The sequence below is a fragment of the Sciurus vulgaris genome (assembly GCF_902686455.1).
Source record: "Sciurus vulgaris genome assembly, chromosome: 11".
In the NCBI taxonomy this organism is placed as follows: Eukaryota; Metazoa; Chordata; class Mammalia; order Rodentia; family Sciuridae; genus Sciurus; species Sciurus vulgaris.
In genome coordinates, this window is record NC_136472.1 from 13,704,333 (window position 1) to 13,729,530 (window position 25,198).

The 25,198-nt window shown below is 41.0% G+C and overlaps 1 protein-coding gene across 1 annotated transcript; it reads left to right on the forward strand.

Moving 5' to 3' along the window:
- Window positions 1–6,797: 6,797 nt before the first annotated feature.
- LOC306640262 (membrane-spanning 4-domains subfamily A member 6A-like) lies at window positions 6,798–19,015 on the forward strand. The gene is made up of 7 exons (XM_079104389.1): window positions 6,798–6,955; window positions 7,589–7,751; window positions 9,163–9,297; window positions 11,517–11,573; window positions 14,804–15,013; window positions 17,522–17,623; window positions 18,454–19,015. The coding sequence occupies exons 2-7, from the start codon at window positions 7,605–7,607 to the stop codon at window positions 18,547–18,549; spliced, it is 747 nt and encodes a 248-aa protein (XP_078960515.1). The 5' UTR covers window positions 6,798–6,955; window positions 7,589–7,604; the 3' UTR covers window positions 18,550–19,015.
- The last annotated feature ends 6,183 nt before the right edge of the window (window positions 19,016–25,198 follow it).

Sequence of the window (25,198 nt, forward strand, 5' to 3'; positions counted from 1 at the left end):
CCTAAAATGTATTTATACTAATATAATACATAGTTTATATTAAAATGTCCTCCATTATTCCCAAATTATATATATGCTTTATATATTAGGAAATAATGTACAATTAATATATAACATATATGCTTATATATGTTTATACATATACATAAATAAATACAGTTAACTTATATAGTTGGCTACTTTGTCTCTTTTTTTTTTTTTTTTCCTGAAGAGTAATTATTTTTTTTCTCAAGCAAAGTTTATTTGTAGGTTTTGGTAATAATGTTGGTTAATTAAGAAATTATAAGAAATATAATTATTGCTCAAATGACAGCATTTTGAATAAACTTCTCAACAGAGAATATTTTTAATTAATTTTTTGTATGCTTCATTGGTGAAGATTCTTTTTATCAGTCAAAATAATTCTATCATTTAATTTGAATTTATGTATATCAAAAGGAGGTTTTGAAGAGTATTTATAATTACCCATTTCTAAAAGAAAATATGTGTAACAGTACATTGCACAGTAACAATTCAAACTCAACTATTTTTCTTTTTACTTAAAGCATAAAGCAGAGATGATACTTTGTACCAGCTTAACATGCAACTTTTTGGTTTTAAATGTCAATGTACATATCAGACATAGAAATTTGTCATTATCTCCCAAACTACCTTGACATTATTCCTCCATCTCATATTGACAAGGTTCCACTACAGGTCACTTGGCCAACAGCTTACATTTCTGGAGCTTGACATTTATTCAGTTACGGACACAGGAACATTGCTACAATAATTACTTTCTCTTAGGACTCCTATAATCTAGACCCAGATCAGTTCCCACCCTTGTAGCTTGTTTGATTACATATTTCTTGGTCTTTTGTCACATGGACCTATTTTTTTTTAAAGTCTGGATTAGTTATTTTATAAAACTCCCCATATCCTGGAAACTTCTTCCCCCCCCCCCCCCCCATGAGTTCATGTTAACTTTTGGGACAAGAGCCCGACATAGGTGAAGTTTACTTACTAATTTTCTATTGTATCAGATAGGGAGGTACCTACTATCAGTTTATTGAACTTTTGGTGATGCTATGTTTGATCACGTTGGAGGTGTTACCACTGACTTTTTGTGACCCCACGCCCCCGACAGATTTGTAGGGTAAAATCCTAACCTCCAATGGATTGGCACTAGGAGATGGGGCCTTGGGCAGGAGGTGATCATGTCTTGAGGGTGGAGCTCTCATGAATGTATGAATGCCCTCATACGAGACCATGGAAAGCTTTCTTTTTTGCTTTCCACCAGGGGAGGACACAGCAGGAAGACCACCATCTGTGTGAGCCAGAGTGTGCTCAAATAATATGTATAAGGCACAAATAGGAATCAATTGACCTGGAGCTACTTTTATATTTAAAAAGTTTTTTTTTTCCTCATTTGGGTTTATCCAAATACCCTCAGAGGTCAAACAACCAGAGACCTGCTCCTAGCTGTTAGCTTTTCCCACTTACAAAGAATCTACTGGCTGGGGTTGTGGCTCAGTGGTAGAATGCTTGCCTGGCATGTGAGGCCTGGGGTTTGATCCTCAGTACCGCATATAAATTAATAAACATCCATTGACAACTAAAACAATTAAAAAAAAAAAAAAAACTACTGCATACTTTACTTTGCTTAAATCTCAGCTCTAGGACAATCTTTGCTCTTTCTTTTATGTCACACTTCCCTTTTCTTCTCCATGATGGATGAAGTTCCAGTAAGTTTTATGAAACAGCCTGTGCTGACCTCTCATCTTTGAATTTGTTGAATCCTGGAGCAGATGGCCAGGCTGTGTTTGCAGGCAGACTTCCCTTTCTCCAACCGCAATTTATTCACAAGACATTATGAGAAAGACTAAACTTCTTGCAAAACAAGGCACTTGCTTTCTTCTCTACTCCAAGCATTTAGGACTTCTCAATTCTTTGTCAAGATAATGCATACAAAGTGGGAAGATCAGAGGAAAACAAATGGAAGAAGGAAAAGGAGATGGTGTCTAGTAGCTGCTAGGTTTTGTTTCCCCAAACTCCAAGGAATGATAAGAATAATATCTCACTAAAAAGAAGCAAGAGTTCCAAAAAGATACATTAATGGAAAAGAGTTCCTACTGTAGGCGTAGGAGAGGGACCTGAAATAGAAGAGATGATCATGATAATTAGGAGAAGGACAGACATCCTTAAAGAATTCAAGTGATCTCAGAAGCTGGGGTGGAGACTGAGGCAGGAGGATTGCAAGCTCAAAGTCAGCATCAGCAAAAGTGAGGTGCTCATCAACTCAGTGAGACTCTGTCTCTAAATAAAATACAAAATAGGTCTAGGGATGTGACTCAGTGGTTGAGTGTCTCTAAGTTCAATCCCAGGTACCAAGAAAAAAAAAAAAAAGAATTCAAAAAGATCCCTGTGGTTGTGAAGGAATAAGGTTGAAGGGTAGATGATGAAAGCTGAGATGCAGAAGGCACCTGGGAAACAGGATCTAGGTAGAAAACAAAAACCCAGATGGTTGTTTTGGGTCCAAAAGTTAGGGCCTTCTTATTTTCCAAGGAGAGAGTCTTAGAACAAGAAAGGCCAGAGTGGAGAAGAACAGCCCATGGACCTGCAGGAATAAGGCATCTTTTTTGGAGCATGGGCACAGAGTTGCAGGTAGCGTTAAATGATCTGCAAAATTAGTCCTACCTCCCTCACTGTCCCGTGTAAACACCTGCTCTTGGGCTTTGCCACAGGCACACGGGATGACTTCCCAACTCTACATCAAACAGGATCTAGTAGCAAGAAACTCATTTGAGTGCCATCGTGAGGATGTAAGCGTCAGACTTCATTCTTCCTGAAGTTTCTCACTCCACAACAATGTATGGACTAAACTGCCTTTGCAAGAACCCCAGAAGTAGGCAAAGGGATATAACACCAGGTGGGGTGCAAGCCAGCAGGAGATCCATCCAGGTGATGGTAACGTTCATGTCATTTTACCAACCCTAGCCCTTCTGTCACCCTGGCACCCAACTCCAAGCTTCTTCATCAGAAGGGCAAGATGAGTGGACCCTGGGTCCAGCATTCTGCATTTTGCAGGTGTCATCTAGGGGCCTGGTTTCGGTCTTATCTGACTCCAAGTGCTGACACAAACTGGCACTTTTTGGGTAACATGTGGGTACCAAAAAAAGGTGAGCACCCTGGTTTCAGCAACCCTAGTTTCAGCACTAGAGAGATTGTAGCACCTCAGCCAGACACCAGTGGGAGAAAGAGATTACAAGCCCTGGAGACTAAGCAGGCAAACCTCTTTAACTGGAAAATTACATACTTAATCCCAGAGACAATGCACCCCCAAAAGTTTTGAAGGTCTCTGGAATCTCTAGCTATGCTGATTGGTGAAATTCTTCCTCTTGTACAATTGGCCAATCTGCTATGACTGGAAGGCATTTTTGAATACCCAAATCTCAGCAAAAGAGCACAAGGCATAAAGAGGAACAGAAAACCATTCATTTCAAAGGAATAAAATAAATCTTCAGAAATCAACCCTGAAAAACAGATGTCTAGAGTGAAAGGAAGTCTAGTAGAGTAGAAGAAGGAAAAGGGGAGAGGGGAGGGAAGACAGGAGGGAAAAGGGGAAGATCCTGAACCAAAATCCATTTCCATGCAAGCATGAGTTTGTCGGGATGAACCCAACTACTATGAATACCACAAATCTCTAATAAAAACAAATTATTAAAAAATTAAGAAAAAAAATACCCAGAGGTCCATAAATTATATGATTTTGTAAAGATGTTTGCATTCTTGTGTTTTTTGTTTTTTTTTTTTTTTTCCCCAGCATTATTTACAATAGTCAGGAGGTGGAACAACCCAAGCATCTGCTGATGGGTTAAAAAAAAGAAAATGTGGCACGTACATAAAGCGGTACATTAGCCAGTCTTACTAGAGGAAGAAATCCTACCAAATGCTACAATAGAGATGAAACTCAAGGGCATCATGCTAGGTGAAGCAGACCAGTTGCTAAAAATATGAAAATAAATGCTCTATGATTATAATCACAAGAGGTGTTCCAAGTCATCCACAGAGGTCACGGGAAGCAGAAAGGTAGTTGCCAGGGTCTGGGAGAAAGGGAAAGAGAGGCTGTGGTTGTTGAGTAGTTATAGAGGTTTAGTTTTGCAAGAGTAAAAGCACTAGAGATCTGCTGCACAACCATATGACTATAGTGAATACTGCCAATCTCTACACTCAAAATGGCTAAGATGGAGAATTACATGAGTTTTTAATTATAATTAAAAGTTTAAAAAGCCAAAATCAAGAAATTGCTTTAAAGAAAATAATGCTAATTCTTACATGCCCACCTACACACAGAAGTCATAGAAAACCCTTTTGCCTCTAGATTAATGGAGTGAAGGGGTTTTGCTTCTCCTCTACTGGGGAACGTGTGCAATGTTTGGTCACGTTCCTGGCTGGCGCACCTCACCTGGAGTGGGATTACTACTGGCATTTAGAAGGTAGAGGAAAGGGAATCTGCTAAACAACCTACTGTGCACAGGACAGTCCCCTACAACAAGGAATTATCTATCCAATATGTTATTTATTAGTAGCCTCTTTTGAGAAACTCTGTCCTAGATTATTAATCAGCATGTGTTATCATAATATCAGTCTTTCCCCTTCTGATTAGGTTGGTGGGGTCTGGACTCTGGAAGCAACTGATAATGTAAAAGCTGGATGGAACGCCACTGAGAGAATAGAGAGAGGAGTCTGATTCAGAGGTTGAAGCCCAAAAGGAACAGAGCAAACAGGAGAGAGAGGAAGAAAGAGAGAGATAAGGGAAGACAGTACATAGACCACTTTTGGGCCACTATGCAAGAGTACGTGCTGAGCACATTACACATGTTTGAATCCTTCAAACTTCTCTAAGTTATCATTTTTAAATTATAACAGTGCAGGGAGGACACAGACTGGGGAGAGAGGCTTTGCCAGGGTGGGTAGATTAAGCTGGTTTATTGATGCATTTCCTGGAGGGGAAGTGCGTGTGGCTTCCCCTTAAGGGGCCAACCTCCTTCTTGGTGAAGCTCAGAAGGAAAGCTGCATCCCACTAACTCACTGGATTTTGCAATAGTAATAAGGGGGGCAGGATGTGATGGGGAAATGACAGCAGGCACCCTGGGGAAGTGGAAGGGGCAGTAGGAGACCAGGAGGCCAGGGGCAGAGGCCGTTCTGCCCTCTGTCACAGACTTCTGGGAGAATCCATTCCCTCTCTCAGATCCATCTCTAGGAGTTAAGATGAGGGGACTCTGATTAGTTACCTCTTGTCATTCTGGCCCTGAGAGCAAAGCCAACCTTCTAAATAGGGTTCCTTAACTCCTGTCTCCCCCAGGAGAGTTAAGCATGACCAAGTGCAAAGCCCACCACCCGCTGGGGGACAGTGATGGTTCATGCTGTGTCCCTGGATTCCTTCTGACAGTCCGACCCACCTCTATCCCCAGCCCCAAGGAAAGGAGGAAGGAAGATGTGGCAGGGGCAGGGGTGTGTCTGCAGCTGACTCAGGTTCCCCTGCCTGGTAACCTCCAGTTCAGCTTCCAGAGAAGAGCCACCCAGGGCTGCAGGGGCTCAGGCACCTCTGTCCTCCTGAGACCACTCCAAGCATGAGTTTGCTGAGTGGATCCAGGTCTGGCTGAATCTTCCCTGTCTGCAGCTCCTCCAGTTTCACTACTTCCTAGAAGTCCCCAACTTTTCCTGAAGTCTATTAGTAGAGAAAGTGGCCAGAGGAGGAAGGTGACTTTAGAGTAGGCAGCGATGAGGCAATGAGAGCTGACAGTCTGCTGAAAGCAGTTGTGAAATTGGAAAAAACAATAAAAAAAAAAAAGCAGCAAAATAACAAAAAACTATTTTTCTATGTTCTATTGTTACTATTTTTAGCCATATATTATTAAATGTTCCTTGACAACTACATAGGCATTATTACTATTATTATATGGTTAGTTATATAATATGAAATAATTTATTATCATCTTCCTGTTTACTAGCAATATTATTATTAGAATTGGTGACATATTATTGAATGCTGCTTAGAAGCAGTATAGGTCTTTCATAAACATTTTATGTCATCTTTATAAGAATTTTCTAGTGTTGTTTTCTGTTTAACAGTTTATGTAACAAGGGTCCACTTCATGCTTTGAGTATAATCCTTGCTGCTCTGCCACTGTGACTTCTTTTAAAATGGACACGCTTTTATTTGGTCTTCTACTTCCTCCACCCACCCCACTCCCCATGGGGAGAGCAAGATGCACTTTATTCTTGTCCTAGCCCAAGTTATCTGACTTTGGTTCACAGACCACAGGAATGAAGGACTCCTCACTTTGGGGCTGGTACCTGCAGATCTGTCTCTTACGGGGGCAGATGAATTATGATTCCTGACATGGCATAGCCACAGTGTGGCCACTGTAGCCTTTGAATCTCCACTTAGCTTACTGTTCCCCCAGGCAGTTAGAATCTCAGCCTCTGGGATGTGATGTCCACTATGTTAGTCTCCTTTGCTAGCAAAGCAATAGAACTCCTTTTTCTCAAAATCTTGTCCTTCTTATTGGATCAGCCTCAGACACAAGGACCAAACTTTTGGTATGAATTAGAAAAAAAGAAACTTCAAGAACATAGCCCTGTCTAATAGAGTGGACCTTGTAGACATTCAAGTGGTAATTCACACAGAAAGCTCGGTGACATCTCCTCTCTCCCAACGCTAATCTGTTCAGTTGGGATTTTTCTGAAGTTACCATAAGTTTACAAGAAAGAAAGTGCAGGCACATTTCACAAATCTGCACGCTGCAAGCATCACATCCTGTGCAGCTGGAAACACGGCTCAGGAAGGGCTTGTGACTTTCAGAAGCCAACAAGTAGGAACTGTTGATCTGATTTGGAGAACCCAGAGTTAAGAGCTCCCGAGGGTTTCTCAGAGCTCAGCTGTGACTGCAGCCCTGGTCCAGGGACACAGGTAGGCAAAGCAGGAAGACTCTTCTCAACCCAGCACTCTCCTTGTGACGCTAGGGGCGCCCGGGCTTTTAACTCTCTTTCTGCTGTTTTCTAACTGTGCGATCTTGGCAAGGCACTTACCTGAGGTCACATGATGAATGGAAGCAGAGCATTTCTCTCTTCAAATGCTGTCAGGCCCTTTACAAACTCTGCAACCTGTGGGCAAGGAATGCCTTGAGGTTGAAGGTTGGATCGTAATAGATCATGACTGACAAGGTAGCTTGAGGTTGCAATTCATCAAATACAGGGAAATGCAGTTGTTATAGGTAGGACTAGGGGAAGAGGAGATTGCTACCTATTGAATGCTTTCTGTGGACGTTTTCTTCTGAACACTGGGACTTCTCATGATTCATGCCCATGCCTTCCTTTGATGTGTTGATTATGTACAATCAGTGCCAAACATGATGGCAAAACCCTCAGGAAACCAAGGCTTTGTGCTTTCACTGCTCCATACTATCAGTTTCTTTCTCTAAAAAATAAAAATGATGGGGCAGAGATTCAAGTCTGGACAGAGGGGCAGGTCCTCTCCTATAGCTCTGGGAGACAGAACCTGGGAGTCCAGTACTTCCAAGAGCTGCATTTTTTTCTCTTCCAGTGTTGGCAGCACTATCATGATATCACAGCCTGTGCCCAGCGGGAGTGTGACGGTGCTCACAGCAAATGGCATGAACTTTCCCCAAACAGAAAACACAAGATCCACCCATCATAAGCAGGATGACTTGAAGAAACTTCTAAAGGGAGAGGTCAAAGTCATTGGGGTAAATCCAAGAAAGAACACATGGGAGTTGGGGGAAGGGTGGAGGAAAGAGACTCCGGAGTGTCTTGGTCCTAGAGAGCCATTGTGACAGTGTAGACTCATATTTTGCCAGAGGCCTGACAGGCTGATTTGCAAACCAGTGCAAGTCATGTGGAGAGCTGTCGAGAACATCCCCTGGAACTTTCCCACGAGATGAAATCTGTTTTTTCCTTATTCTGAAAATGAGCAGTTGAATTTTGGTTGTTTCATTTATTGTTTTCGGATTTTCGAAGTGCAGTGTTTTATATTTCTTTTATGAAACCAATTGCAAAGAATTACACATTTTATGTTTTTTTTCCCCACCAATTGCATGCTTAATAATCAAACTGACTTTTTTAAAAAAATGTAATTTTTAGTTGTCGATGGACCTTTATTATATTTATTTATATGTGGTGCTGAGAATCCAACCCAGTGTCTCACACATGCTAGGCAAGCAATCTTCTATGACTTTTTGAAGGGATTTTTTCTCTCACTGCAAATTACAGTAAAAACACACTTCCTTTTTTTCCTCTCTTTTTTAAAAAAATATATTTCCATTTTATTTATTTAGTTTTGTTTTTTTACAGACTGCGGAAAAGAGATGATGTTTACTTTTGCTCAGCTCTCTCCTCTCATCCATGATTTATTAAAGAAACTTCTGGATGAAGGGAGCTGGGGGAGGCAGCTATCCAGGTCTGGGAGGAAACCATGGAAATTCTGGTTTCTAGAGTAGTCTCTGCACTAGCATTACCTGAAGCAAGGTGCTGCATCTGACCAGGTTTCAGGACCCACTGGGACCAGTTGCCTAGCCTCAGATACACATTCCTGTGGGTTCCTGTGAGAATCCTGTGACAGAAGGTTTGGAAAGCTGCCTGGTAAATGTCAATAGAACTGTGAGTGTCTGAGGGGAAGACAGACCTCAGGAAGGCAAACTACCTCTTAAAACAGAGCTTCAGGAACCCCAGGATAGGAACGTGGACTGAAGAGGCCATGGAACTGTCAGGAGAGCCAGGCTCCATGTTGTGTCCAGTGTGTCTGGAGGTGTGAGACAGGGCTTCTACATTTTCAGTGCTCATGTAAAAAATGAGGATTTTTTTAGATGTCCCTGTTTCCCCAAGAGGCAGCCCAGCACTTGCCATGAGCTGAGAATACAGGTCATGAACAGACTAGAGCTTGGGAGGCAGAAATACCCCAGGACAGTGGTTTTCTGTGGCAGAACAGCACCCCTTCCTAAAAGAATTTTAGTATTTCTCACTCCAGAGCTTTGGCAGTGCCTGTGTCCTCGCTGGGGTCTTGTAGAAGGTGAAGATGTGCGAGCAGAACAGGTGAAGTGCCAAGGACTTGTCTTTACAAACCCTGGTTTTCATCTTCAACCCCCTCTCCTCTTTCAACAGACGGTCCAGATCATGTGTGGTTTGATGGTGTTGAGCTTGGGGATCATTTTGGCATCTGCTCCCTTCTCTCCACATTTTACCTTGGTGTTTTCCATCCTGTTAAGATCTGGCTATCCATTCATAGGAAGCTTGTGTGTAAGTAGGGTTCTGCAGGAGGGTGGGTGGGGAGGGTGGAGTGGTGCCAATATGGCGCTCTCCAAAGGCAACCGTAGGTCTGTCAGGAGTAAGGAGTCAATGGCTCACCCCGTTCTCCTTTGTGTGTGGTCCAGGGTGAGTATCAATGCACAGGAGGGCAGCAGTGGCTTTATTTTGGATCAATTTCTTATCTGGTTCAGATATTGCTTTTAAATATCACCTTGTTTTTCACTATATCATCCTAAACTATACCGGGATTGGTAGAATCTTTCCAGGATTAAGGAAAAAAATCATAAAGTATGAAAAGGGTGGGAAAGGACTTTCCAGATAGTACAGTGAGCACCCATGAAAAAGGCCACCCACTCCCAGAAAAAAACAGGCTTGCTTGTGGGAATTAGAGAAGAAAGGACACTTACAGCTCATCGCTTCCTTTGGAGACACCCAGGGTAATCTGTGCGGATGTCTCTGCTTCAAGATGGACTGGAAACTTCTCTGAAACAGAACCACAGCTGGGGTGTCAGGAGGAATTAATGTTTTTTTTTTTTTTTTTTTCTCAGAAGTCGACTTTCTCCTAGATTGATGTGAGTGCGTTTTTCTAACAGTCAAGGTTTTCTTTCCTAATCGCTTCCTATTGCTCAGCGATTATTCCTATTCCTATCACTTGCCTCTCCTATATTTGTTTTTTTATGTATCCAAAGCTCCACCTTTTTCTTTGTCTGCTTCATTTTTCCTTCTTTTATTAACTTTTATTAGTTCATTTGGATTTCACCACTATTTCCCAAATGTCCTTCTTCCAAGCTTCTTTCAAGGATATGACATTTAATGATTCAGTCTCCTTTGGCTCCTCTGGGCTTCCTCAGATTGTCCTCATCCTTGATGATTTTGATACAGATTTGAGAAGCCCCAGGCAGGATTTTTGCAGAATGTTTCTAAGTTTGAGTTTGTCTGATATTCTTCTCATGTTTAGATTAGGGTAATGAACTTTTAGAAGGTGACAGAGGTGACCTGGCATTCCCACTAGGTCACATGAAAGATGCACACCACCAAGATTATGTGACCAATGCAGTTGATCATGGGGCTGAGGTAGTGTTTTCTGGATTTCTCCATGTAGCATTACTTCTTTCCCTTCTCTTCCTTTTAGAAGCATGTCACTAACCACCACAGTTCACATTTGAAGAAGTAGAGGCATCTAATTCCTTCAAGTTTTTGAAGACTTGGCATTTATGTTTACAGACAAACTATTTAATGCTGTGACCACTGGAAACACAGATGTTCTTCGATTTTTCTCCCCGTCACTGCACCATTTAAAAGGTGTTTTTCTGTTAGTTTCCTTAAAACTCTTACATCATGAAGATCCCAGAGAATGAAAGTAATTTCTTCAATTTTTCTGAACAGTCTTGGAGGTTTCCTGACATCTAGCCCCAATCTTCCTTCGGTAGACATTTGTCACTGACCTTACTTAGTCTGTAGAGCCAATAGCTTCAAAGTGACCTCTTTCCTGTATGCTAGTCTCCCTCATCCTTTTCTTTGAAAGAAGAATGAATACTAATCCTTCTCAAAGTCTTTCAAAAAGTTCAAGAGGAGGGAATACTTCCAAACTCACTTGAGGAGGCCAGCATTATCCTGATACCAAAGACAAACAAGGACACTACAAGAAAGGAAAACTGCAGGATAGTGTCTCCAAGAAGGCAAATGCAAAACTCTGCAAAAAAAAAAAAAAAAAAAAAAAAAAAAAAAAAACTAATAAATCAAATTCAATAGCATGTTAGGAAGGTGATCTGATGTCATCAGGTGGGATTTATGCCAGGGAGGGGAACATGGTTGAATACAGGCAAATCAATAATATAGCATTAAGAAAAGAAGGACCAAAACCACATGATCATCTCCCATTCTTTTCTTTTTTCTTCTCTAAAGATCATCTAACTTCAAATTTGTCTTCTCTCATTAACACAAAAACAAAACAAAACAATACATTTATTTACTGAATTTTAAAGTCCTCATTTTATTTATTGGAATAGATTCCTGCTCACATCTGCCTTTTCTTTGCTTTCTGAATGCTTTATGGCCAAAAAGGACAATCTATTTTTAATGTTCCTTTCATCATTGGTCATTTGTTCCCTGGAGTTTTGCCCATGGGAATTGGTCATCACTATCAATGGTGACATTGTAGCTTCTCTATATCTAAAAACTGACATGACAATTTCTTCTTTTCTGAGTAGTTTGTCATCTGTGGATCTCTATCAATTGTCATAGAGAAGAAGTCAACAAAGCCTTTGGTAAGTGTGAAAACCACAATCTACCACCCAAGGCATGAATAAGAAACTTAGAATGATACAGAGTCAGTCTCTACACTTTGAAAAGTTGGGATCTGAGCTTCAGAGTAGTTGAGCTGGTTCTGGATCCTCCACATTCTTGTCAAGGGCTCGCGCACCCAACCATGATGCCTTCAATCAAAGTCTGCTCTCAGGGTACTGCATTTATCCTAGACCAGTACCTGGGAATCTCTCTCTCTCGTACACACACACATACACACACACACACACACAAAGGTCTGCTGATTTAAAATACTGTTTTGTAGGTAAAATGTATTCAGATTTAGCTTTTCAGTGGTGAGAAAGCTGATGGTGTTATAAAAAGGTGTTTTGTGTGTGTGTGTGTGGGGGGGGGGTTAACCGATAATCCTGTGTCAAAATCCTTGAGAAAACCCAGTCAAAATACTGTTGTTCCTATCAAGAATTATCTCTCTTTCATCTATCTCACCCCAAAGTTGATAGTTTTGTTGGGTTTGAGTATAAATTTTTGAGTTCTAGAAGTTGTCTTTTGTATTGGCTAAGAAATCAACTTTACCTACCTTTAACTCTTTTGGGGGAAATCTGAATTGGCAGTTGCAGGAAGAAGAAAGTTGGATTAAGGGAGAAACTTTTGTAATCTGTAAAGATTCACCTTATCTTCACTCAGTCCCTTAAGGGAATGGTGTGTGTGGTCATGTGAATGCCCTATAATGCAATCACTCAAGAACTCAATTTGGAAGCTCTGACTATAGGAGTCTCCCCAAAGCAGCAAGGAAATGAAAGAGAATGTGCTCAGGTCAATGACAATATATCCCTTCCATCAGAAATTAGAGATTGCTATCTGGAACTCCCACCTGGACCCCCAGCCAGAAGATCAGTGCTCTGCTGTCTAACAGATCTTCCTGTGGTCAGGGGAATGCACTAGGTCTGTGCTGTCTACTACAGTAGCCACAGGTGGCTGTTGATAAATTGAAATGTGGCTAATGCAACTGAGCAGCTTAATTTTAAATTTCATTTAATCATACTTTAAATTAAGTGGACCAGGTGGCTAGTGACTATCATACTGAATAGCAGTGTAGGAGTAATGTTTCCAGACTTTCAGGAGGAAATGCATGGGACTCTTACCCTAAAGAACAAATGTGCAGTGAACAGCAGGGGACTCAAGGACACAGGATGTTGTCTTGAAATGGTACTGGCTAAAGCTCACAAGAAGCACTTAGCTTGTAGTGAATTTAAATCTTGTCACACATTCTTTCAGCCCTTTTGAGGTTGAAGAATGGTGTTAGCCCAGGACAAATCTAGGTCATTCTTAAAAGTATGTACTCTAGAGGCTGAGGCAGGAAGATTGCAATTCCAGGACAGCCTCAGTAGCTTAGTGAGACCCTGCCTCAAAATAAAATAGGACCGGGGTTCAGCTCAGTGAGAGAGCATTCCTGGGTTTGATCCCCAGTACTGCAAAAAATGAAATTGAAAAAAAAAATATGTACTCTAGACACCATAATGTGACAGTCAGTCAGGAAGTCAGGAGTATGCACTGCCATTGTTATATTGGGAAATCGGGGGCCCCGAGCATCAATTGTGTGTGATCTGTGTGATCCACATATAAGAGTGGGCTACAGGAAATTCAGTAATACTTCAGTGCAAGACTGTTGGCATGCCCTGAAGCTCCTCCACCTAGAGCCACAGCTTTAGCATGGTATTAGCTCAGTTCTCTTCTTCTGTGAGTTGGAGAATACAGGAAACCACTTTTTTTTAACTATTTTTTTATTAAATGTTTAAAAAATTTTATAGACAGCATTTTGATTCATTGTACACAAATGGTGCACAACGTTTCAGTTCTATGGTTGTGCACAATGTGGATTCACACCATTCATGTAATCATAAATAAACATAGGGTAATACTGTTTCATTCTACTATCTTTCCATCCCCCACCCTCTCTCACCCCATTTTCCTCTACACCATCCAAAGTTCCTTCCTTCTTCTCTCGCCCCCACACCCCCTCGTTATATATCGTCAGCCACTTATCAGAGAAAACATTTGGCCTTTGGTTTTTTGGGCTTCAGTTTACTTATTCTGCTTTTTTCTTTAAGGTAAAGATAAGACCCAGTGTGGGGCGTGACAGTGAGGAACCGAGGACTCAAGGACACAGACAGGCTGAGGCCAGTCTACACTGGGACCTCATTTTCCAATATTCAGCTCAGGCCTTTCTCTTCTACCTCACCTGGGGTCTGCATCTAGAACTCTGCCTACAGCCATCCATAGGTGGCCCTGGCCTTGACCAATCATATGCCAGTCTAGGCTTCAAGGCTTGCCTGGGAACCACATCCAGATGCTTATGGTTGGCTGGGTGTGCTTTTTCAGGTGGTGTGCAAGGAGTAGTGAACTGCTCCCTCTCCTGTGTGACTGATGCTTCCATGAGCCAGAGGGGGCAGGTTTTCAGTGTTATTAGTAAGCTTGCTGTTACTACAACACTACCTGAGATAAATCAACAAAAAAGAAGAAAGGGATGTTTTGGCTCACGATTTTGGAGTATTTTTGTGTATGGTCGGGTGAATCCATTGCTATTGGGCCTCAGGTAAGGCAGCATAACATGGAGGCCAGCATGTGGTGGAGAAAGCCGTTCACTTCTTGGCAGCAGGGAAGCAAAGAGAGAGGAAAAGGCAGGACCAGTATCCCAATATCTCCTTCAAGGGCCTTCCTCCAGCAGCCTAAGACTCCGGCCACTAGTTCCACCTTTAAAGGTTCTACCACTTCCCAATAGTGCCAAGCTGAAGACTAAGCTTTGAATGTGTAGGCCTTTGGGAGACATTTAACATGCAGACTGTACTTGAATAAACTGAGAGTTACGGAAAGAATATCTGGAGGCTAATACCTCTGCCTTTGGTCCCACAGTCTTGGGGATTTTGCAGGCATAGTCTCATGGGACCTCTGTCAGTGCAGAGTAAATATTTTATAGGGGAATATTCCCTGTCACACCACTGAGGTTATGTCTGGGGTTGAGGGACATTTCCTTTATTTATTCAGTGAGCTATGATTTACCTTCCAGGTTTGGAGACTTTTTCCTAGGCACTACAGGGACATACAGAAATAAATGATTAATCTGAGACCTCCTAAGGGAGACAAATTAAATAAATGATTGCAATACCCTGGCAAAGAGGTGGGAGAAAGAGCTGGTGTGCACAAGTGTGATATTTACTCGGCCTTTCTCTTTCAGGTTAGTAGCAGCCTGGTTATGAGCATTCTGAGTGCTTTATGTGGCCTGGTGGGTTTCATCCTCATCTCTGTCAACCTCCATGCTTTGGGTCCCGCCTCACAGCAGTGTGAGTTGGACCAACAGTCCCAGCCAACCATGCATTACGGGTTTTACTATCACTATGGTGGAGATGCATCCAGGGACTGCTACATGGCCAAAGCCAGTCTGACTGTAAGTGTTTCTAAACGGGGTGTTTTATGAACTTTTAATGAGTTTTATGAGTATTTTAAAAGTCTTTGTTTCCTCTTTTGAAAAACTATTCTGTCGCGACTAGCGTGACCAAACACTTGGGTTCAGCAATGGGCGAAGGGGGATTGGAAAATAAAGATTCACAGACACAGATCTTGAAGATTAAGCTGGGATCAGGTGGAACTCTGCTCTCTGCTGGAGATGCAGATCTAAAGAGTTACTCCAGCAATCTTTATTTATATATGTCTCATTATCAGGTTGAAGACTATGCAACCATTATTCTTTGTATTCAGGCAAGTTACAGAAACCAGCACAGTTTATGTAGCTTTTCCATAGTTGCAATCCACAGTTGCAAAGTGCAATGTTTGGAGCTTTGTGTAGCTCTCAAGAAAGTCCATTGAAATGATATGATGTACCCCATTTGTGTACAATGAATCAAGATGCAGTCTGTAAAAATAAAAAAATAAAGTTACTATGAGGCAGGCAGGAACTGCAGAAGCCAAGCTGGTGAAACATTGTGGTTGTCTAGCATAAGAATTCCTTCCTTCCCAGGAGCTGTGTGCCTGAGATCAAGGTCAGAGCTGATAGACTCTTGCACAGAGCCTCCTCATGCAGGGCATTGCCACAGCAGCTCAGCATGCTATGCCCTTGCACAGAAACATGCCCAGGAACCAGGCATGCCACAGCCATGAGGGCATGAGAGACCCCCCAATCTCAGCCACTGCTCTCCACAGTATTCTTTCTGGTTTGGGAAAACAAAGGAAGGTCAGGACTATGTGAAGGAGGGGAACTGTACACATGAGAGTAAAGGGCTAGACTGGGGATGTCATGATGATAGGGAGGATTTGAAGAGTAAATGTCCATAATGATGAAAAATTAAACCTTATCATGGGTAGAGATTCTTCCTAATAAAACAAATCCATTCTTGAAATGCAAAGTATGAATTTATCCAACCAAGAATTTGGTACCTGGGAGAGGTGAATTACGAAAGGCAAACAGAAGAAAGGACAGGTGGTCAGGAAACACCAAAGAGGAAACCCAGCCTGTGTGTGTGGCAGGGGTTCATTCAGTCAGCAAACACCAGGCCCAGCACTGAGACATGGAGTAGGAAGGGAGGGGTCTTAAGAGCAGGGTTTCTCGTCTTTTCCATGATCACAGTGATGAGTCACTGATCTGTGAGTCGACAACATCATCGCTCTTCTTGTTAAAACTTAGACTGGTTTTATTGGGAGACAAAAATATCTAAAGAGATAAGATTCTTAGCTGATAATAATTATAGGGGAACTCTGATTAAGGGAATTAAAGCAATTAAGGTTGACTAACAAAAATGTTATGTCTTAAGTTGGACAGTAACATCCTGAGAGAAAAGTAGGCAACCTAACAACAAAAAGAGGCTGCGGAATATTCATTGTGCCAAAATCATACAAGCCAAAGACACAGATGGAGGATGGACGGATAGGAAGATCTGGTCAAATTCATGTCTGCACCCCACTCCTTATGGAGCTGACTAAGGGTGCTTCTCCCCCTGTTAATGACATTACAATGAGAAAAAGTACATGCAATTGAGATGGATAGAAATTGGCACAAGTTAACATCAGCAGAGCTAAGCCGGATCTTGGGGAAAATTCTGGAGTGTTTAGGAGGAAATTGTGTAGGGGATAAAGTATAAATTCACAATGGGATAAATTTACATTGTAAGTAAGAGAGACTGAGTCAGGCTTTCTGGCTGGGACGATGTCAAGTAATGCAGACCACGTCTATCTCTCCTTGTGGGTAATTGAGCTAGAGGTCACCCAGTCACATTATCTGCCTTCACTATCAAGTGACCTGCATGAAGAATACCTTACCCCAGGACAGAAATGATAGAATCTGTCCTTTTGGAGTAGAGCCTTTCTGGGATGCTTGGGTTGTTAGAAACTATGACTATTTGCTACCTTGATGGTATTTTCTAATTTTTCCAGTCACCAGAAAGGCTAAGGAAAAACATCCAAATTTTTCAGATTTTGAGAAGGGTTGGTCAGTGCTACATTTTACAAAGAACTTGCATGCTCAAAAACCTCATTGATCCTAATAAACCTCTGAGAAAGAAATTGTGCACATCTGTTAAAGAAGGAAACAGAAGCTAGAGAAGCAGAGAATTCTCTAGGCTTATACCAAGCAGAACAGGTGAGGTTGGAGTGGGAGCTGTGGATTCTCAGACCTGGGAGGAGTTTTACCACTCTGCTCTCTCAGTGAGTGGACCATGCAGTCAGTTACCTGTGTCTCAGTCGGTGTCAATGGTTGGGTTGACTTAGCTACTCCTGATCTCCCCTCTTCCTCTAGAGGGGGTTATGACCAGAGGGATTGAATTAGCCATTGCTGGTCTTGGTGGTGTCCTTATTTCATCCTCTGATGGTGGAGGTGGTCTTCATCTCTACAGTCACCTCCCACCCAGGCATGAAGGCTGTAGTGGACTCAAGCACCCTCTATCTCTTATCTGCTGGGTTTCAGGGAGTCCTGTCTGTCATGCTGATTGGCACTATGCTGGAGTCCTGCCTGGCTGTGCTCATGGTGGTGCTGTGGTGGAAGCAGGCCCACTCCGACTTCTCTGGGGTGAGTGTGCTGCTGGCCTCACATGATCATGCCTGGGGTTTCTCTGGGATGTGCTGAGCAATGTTGCCAAGAGTAGCAGAAGGAAGAAGCCATCAGGCCTGAGAGGCACGTGGGGGTGGTTTTGATGGTGATGATGAAAGACAGATCGTGGATGAAAGCAGAAGACCACAACTGGCTGGCTTCCCTGTACAGAAGAGTCCACCCTGAAAAGTCCCCTGGGTTAGTCCTCCTGGGTTGCAAACAGAGGAACTGAGGCTCTGTGAGGTTGAATGCCTGTCCTGGGGCTGTGCTCAGGACAGTAGGACCAGGCTGCCTTCCTTCCAAGCAGGAACTCTTCCTGCCATAATGACTGGTCATTTCAACAGTCCTGACTTGGGAAAAGGCACTTAGGGCTGGGTTCCAGGTCTCATTGCCCTCCTTTTCCTTTCTCCTCATCTTAATGTTATTTCTTCTTGAAAAGATATTGAGGAAATACTGCTAAATCAAATTGCATGGGACATTATTCTACCACGACTATGAATACATGGCTTCATTTAACTGAATTTTAAAAATTCATTTATCCAAAATTTTGCTTATAAACAGTAGAATACTAGATGGATGAACAGCAGTTATTTGGAGAACTTAATGATGTATTATATTCATCCTGGAACAGCAAAAGTTCTATGTAAAAGTTTAAAGGGATTGCTATCTATCTATCTCTATATATACACACATATGAACATATATACATATATAATATATCTATAGATAGATAGATAGATAGATAGATAGATAGATATTCAGTTGAATCTGTGTGAAGACTGAAACCTAACATATCCTCTTTCTTCTAGAGTGTGCTATTCCTGCCTCAGAGTAACGAGAATAAGTCCAACATGTCCTCCAATGTGGTTTGTAACCCTGGATATGAGAAACTATCAACTTCTTAAAGAATAAAGAAGGGGAAAATGTTCAGCAGAAATTGGTCTTCATGATAATAATAATTAAAAATCCCATTACAACTGCAAAAGTTTGGCTCCCTAAAATGGAGACTTTTTATGCAATCAATATCACAAAACTTGCTGACTATATGTGTCCAATGATGCTCTCTTGATTTGCCAGACACTGGTTTCAGCGAAAGCATGGGTCAGGAAATTACCTCTCAGTAGATTGGCCAAAAAATCCCAGACATTTCCCAGAAACCTAGGTAGACTGTTTTGGTGGACATGGTGAAGCAGAGGAGATGACTTTTTCTTGCACAATAATTAACTGATTTGTTGTAGATTTGGTCTCTCTTAGAGGTGGTATTAGGTTTTCATCTCATGTATCTTACTAGTTAGTACATGACAGCAAGTCATGCCATCTCAGGGACTCTAAAAGTAGTTGGCTTCGAAATAAAGTCTTTGTGTGATTGCATATTTTATTTCAAAGTTGATTGTGTTATTTTCCCTTCAACGGCTGAGTTAAGTCAACAATGATACATAAAAACCTAAGTGTGAAGTCTCTTTCCCTTTCACCAAATATTCAAACAAATGAAGCACACAAATCTAACCAGGAATATGTATCTGTTATTAGGCGACCATCAGTTCCTATTTTTTTCTGATTTCAAAATAAAAAGGAACCATTGTTAAATTATACGTTAGGCCTCAACACTCGCAAACAAGCATGAATAGGCATGTATACACACACACACACACACACACGGAGTTCTATTTCTTCACCTATTGCAATTTCTATCTCTAAAGTTAAGAGGCTAAATGATAAATACATACATTAAGTTGAATGTGAGTGAACATTCTATGTTTAGCAACATTTTTTGGCTCCAGACAGTATGTTTGATTCCAGGATTACCAAGATGTATTAAATATAGTTCTTAGCTTCAAGAAATGTATAGTTAAAAAAGGATAGGGGAGGTAACAATAAAAATAGGATCATATTATTCAGGGTATATTAAATTCTATTTGAGCACAGAATGAAGGATACCTTCTTCTACCTAAAAGAATGTAGAAGATGAAAGGAGAGAGGAGAGAGAGAGAGTGTGTGTGTGTGTGTGTGTGCACGCGCGCGCCTGTGTGTGAGATAGAGACAGAACCCTTCCTTGAGAATTTTACACCCCTCCCACCAACCCCAACCTTAGGTGTCAATCACATGATGCCATCTTCCTGCTTTAAAGGAAATTAGCACCTAGAATGCACAGCTGATCTATGCATCTACTATATTCTCACTTCAGCTTTATACCTCACTACTGGGCACTAATTTTTCCAAATCAGGGGAAAGGAGACAAACTCAACAGAAATGAAAAGAAAAACATTATTAGGGAATATAATGAACAACTTTATGCCAACAATTTTCACCATTTGATAAAGTGGAGGGGGCAAGTGGAAATCATAGGAAGACATAAATGACCAAAAGTTACCCAAAAGGATTTAGAAAACAAAATAAGAATTAAAAACATGAATGATTCTATAACAAGTGAAAAATAGAAATAGTATTAGAAAACCTTCACTGCAAGTAAAGCTCAGGTCCAGATAACTTCACAGGTGAATTAATTTAAATATTTAAAGAAAATACTAATACTTTATAAACTTATTCACAACAGAGAGGAGATGGGGATACTCCCAAATCGTTACTGGTGTCAAACTTAGACAAAGATATCAGAAGGAAAGAAAGAAAGGGAGGGCAAAATATATTCCCTCACTGGCCCGCTACATCCTTCTGAGGTCACTGCAGTCACATGAGATAACATTCTGGTGTTGCCTCTTTTATTACAGTATCCATCATAACCTGGGTGAGGGACATACCGTTTGGAATCACCCAATTGCCTTCACAAAGCACATCTGACACTGTCATCTTCCACGATTTTTCTATGGCTCTGGTAGGCTTTGCATATTTATATCACAAGGAGGGGAATCAGGAAATTTGCCATTTTCTGAGCATGTATGATTCAGCTTTGCTTTAATCCATTCTGATAAATCCTTAGGATCCATCATCACATTTTTTAATTATTATTTTTACTTAGCTTTTAATTTTTTACAAACTGCATTTTGATTCATTGTACACAAATGGGGTACATAATTTCGTTTCCATGGTTGTACCCAGTGTAGATTCATACCATTCATGTAATCATACACGTACATAGGGTAATGACGTCTGTCTCATTCCACCATTATAACAGGTAAAGACCATTTTAGTTGCCCAGGTTGCTTTGGTTGGAGCGCCACCTGCTGACCAGAAAGAGAAAAGTTTACTTTTGCTTTTGCTGAGCCAAACACTGGAAATAAATTTTAGTAGATCTGCCTTATGTATTAATTAATTAATTTTAGTTAGTTATTTAGTTAGTAGTTCTCTACCCATCCATTTTGCTATATCCTGAGACTGTTTTGATTATGTTCATGTTATTCTGGGATGTTTAACTGTGCGTAACTGATTCCGAAGCTTTGCTGCTTAAACCAATACCACTCAGCTATTACCCCAGTATTAGCAAATGTTTCCACTTTCTTTACCAGAATCATCTTTTTAACTTATAAGAAAATTATTAGCAATATTTTTAACTAAAATTGTTTCTGTGTCTTCAATGCAATGTCACTTCTGTTATATTTACCTCTAACAGAGGTCGATTGGGTTCGATTTCTAAGAAGACTCCAGGGCCATTATGACAGTGTTTACAGGTCCCTGGTGGATGGTGGGAATGGGAGACAGTGTGCCAACAGCACTGGAGTTGAGATGTGCATCCTGGTTAAACACTGCCTCACAGCAAGAGGCATGGAGGCGGGGCTGCAGCTCCAATGGCCCTTGCTTTGTCTCTGTGATGCATGTCCTGTGTTTGATAAGAAGCCCCAGTAAACACCTCAGAACCACAAATCCCCCAGACACTGTACTAGTTAGGGCTTCTTATACCTGATTTGGGCATATTTATTGGTATATAATGGGCCCAAAGGCAGATCATTCTGTGCATGTCATTAAAGACCACGTGCAAATCCCGAGCCTCATTTGTTCTCAGCCGTGATCATAGGCTGCCACAAACCACTGAGCAACTCCACACACACCTGGCTCCAAAGGAGCACTGTTCATCAGTATGCTCATGCTGTGACTCAGGGTCAGTGCCTTGGAGGAACTAAAGCAAAATAGCTTAGGACAATTTCAAGTCTGTTGAAATTCTTCCTAATGACACAAGCTATATATATCAATAAAACAAAATGCAGCAGATTGTGGTCAAATCATCCTTGGATCTGATTTCTGATATTCAGCATAAAGGTTTTGAAATCTTTCTGTATTGCTGCATCCATCAGTAGTTTTTAAAATTTTTTATTATTGAGTGATATTTCATAATATGAGCATTTCACAGTCTTTGTCCTTTACCTGTGATGTTCATTTGAGCTGCTTTTTACTATTATGAGTAAAGCCACTTTGAATATTAATGTATAATCTTTTTGTTGATATACTGCGTGTTCTTGTTTCTTGAATAATTACATGGAACACGATGACATCACAAGATAGATTATTTAATATTTCAATAAATTACCAAGCTAGTTTTTCAATGATTTTCATTTTACATTTCCACCGGACTCGTCAGACAGTGCTACTTGTTCAACATTCTTACTAATCTTTGCTGTTGTTAATTTTAGTCACTCCAGGGCATGTGGATGGCACTTATTTTAATTTGCTTCTCTTTTATAAATAATGAGATTGAGCACCTTCTCATATGGTTATTGGTCATTTGCATATATTCTGACTTTTTAAACAAGATTTGATTGTTCATGCTGCAGATTTTTCATTGATATGTTTAAGAGTGGATTCTCTCTCCCTGCGTTTTGCAGTGTCTTTTTTATCTCTTTGTCTGTCTCCTAACAAAACATGCTTAGGATTTATTGATTCTTAAATGTAAGGATTTATGTCAATCATAATTTCTGAAAATATTCAACCATGTATCATAAATATTTTTTAAAATTCTCTATTCTCTTTGTTCTCTTGCAGATGTGTTAGATGTTTTTATCTCTGTTTCACAATTGAAAATATTCAGTTGTTGGGTGAAGTTTTCACATGGAATGTTTATTTTCAGCTACGTTAGTCTTCCATGAGTGAAGTCTAGAGATGAAATTTCTAAATATTGGAAAATAACAGAAAAATGCACTAACATCTTTAAAGGGGAGGGGCGGGTAGCGGGGATAGAACTCAGGGACACTTGACCACTGAGCCACATTCCCAGCCCTATTTTGTATTTTATTTAGAGACAGGGTCTCACTGAGTTGCTTAGTGCCTTACTGGCTTTGAACTTGGATCTTCTTATCTCAGCTGGGATTACAGGCGTGGGCCCCGGTGCCCAGCAACATCTTTTTTGTTAAAAACCAAAAATACATTTTGCACACAATTGCAGAATTTTGTGAATATATTCTGTGTTTTTTTTTTCTAAAACATGTACTTCTATCTTTTCAAATTTTCTCTGACGAGAATGTTACAAACAGAAATAATACAGAAATAATTCCTTGATTAATGTGTAGAAAAAGAAAATGAATCTGCAACATTAATTTAAAAAATGCCTGTAGAGTTTTAGTAGTGAAAAGTATACAAAACTTAGGAGCTGGTCTGAGTCCTATCCATGCCTATTTAAGAGACCATGTATGAAATGGAACATGTATCTTTTCAAGGGGTAAAGTTGAGTCACATGACACTTGTGCGCGCCTGAAATCACCAGCATGTTCATAATCAGCATGTCTCCGATACATGTGAAGAAATAACTAAAATAAAAGAGAGCTCTTTGTCATTCAGAATTCCCAGGACTCAGAGTTCTGTAGGAATCTATGTACAGGTGATCACTGGAAGAAGGTTTGTGTTGGATCCAAAACCCTGTCTTAATGGATTGTGCATATTTGGCTAGGAAATGTATCCATTACCCAAATATCCCCTGAACCTTGCTCCTGGGAGATCAGAATGACAGCATTCCAGGTAGGAAACCTCGGCCCTAGACTTACCATCTCTTTGCTGGGTCTTGTGGTCCCCCAAACGAGATTACCAAGGGGTGACATTCATTTCACCCTCACTCCCTGGGCTCACTCAGGGTGTGAACAGCCATGGTGTCAGCTGGTGTGTGGCTGTTGACTGGGAAGAGGAGGAGGCCTTTGAAACACTTCACAGAATCATTTGCACTCACCATCCATTTCTCTGTTTAGGTAGAGAATTCGCCAGAATAAATTGTTAGCGGTTAGATGGGAGATGGGGTGAGAGAATAAGGATTACATGGTATAGTCTCCAATCTCTCTATTTTCTAAGCATTCTTTTGTAATAATATGTACTTTCATGATGAGGGATACACTCATTATGTACCATTCTTTCTCATGTGTCTTTTGAAGTTATTTGATGTGAAATATATTGAACATGTACTATGTTTATTTTGTTTTGAGATAAGAAAACAATGACATCGCAAATATCCCTAAGAATTATATGCCATATTAAATAGACATTTAAATGGAAAAATTGTAATAACTGAGTCAAAAATTTTTTCATAGCCCCAGGAAAAACTAGTATAATCTTGATACAAATTCAGTACCTAAAAACACTTCACACAATCCCCATAAGTCATGCAAACACAGACATGTTCATTTGCTCAAGTACACCTACATGTGTGTGTGTGTGAGAGAGAGAGAGAGAGAGAGAATGGCAGGGGAGCTATTAAGCAGCGTAATCTCATGGGCTAATAACAATGGACCAATGGTTGGCGAGGAGGTTTTCGGGCTAACACTCTGGACCAATTACTGGCTAGGAAGTTCAGGGGCTAACAATCTGGGTTGTAAAGTAGTGTGGGGGAGGCAGAATAATGGCGGCAGCAAAATAGCAGATCTGATGCTAACAGGACTGAGGGCGAGGTCCGTGGAGAGAGACCTGTGAAGATAGATGCTGAAACACAGTAGCTAGCAGGACTGAGCTCTCTCTTCCTTTAAAGGTTACCAAGGGCACTAATGCTAGATCAGAGCTCCACTTAATTATCTCTTTATAGACCCGATTTCCACAAATTTTGTGGGGGACACCATTCAGCCCCAAGCAGTGTTCTTTCCCTTGGTCAAGCCCTGGCATCTGCTGTGGCCCCATTCCTGCTTCCCTTGGACCTACGTTGTTAGCTCAGGCCACAGGTAATTTGCTCTACTTCCTCTTGAAATAGAAGATTTAGGGGCTTTTTTTTTTTTTTTTTTTTTTTAAGCAGAGAAACTGAATGAAAAGAGCAGTCCAAGTTCCAAGTTTCCGGAAGACCAAGGTAACACTTTCGCAACGTATTGTGATTGGTACACTTTGATACCGCTGTTTATCGGTGTCGAGTTCTGCTCGCCCTAATGTTGAAGTTTGAACACTAGAGAAGCACGCCAAGGCAAGCAGATTAAGCAGGTTTTATTTAAAGGTAATAATAACACAGACTTCTCCCAGGAGGGAGAAGGGGGCCATGGCTGATATTCTAGAATCCCAAGAAGTGAACATGCCCTACATCTTTTATAGGTTAGGGTCTCTTTTGTTCTCCAGTTCTCTCCCCTTTATCGCTCCTTCCTGCCTGTAAGATATAAGGCCAGCTTTCTCTCCCGCGATAGGAATTTCCCACCTCCCAACAACCTGTCA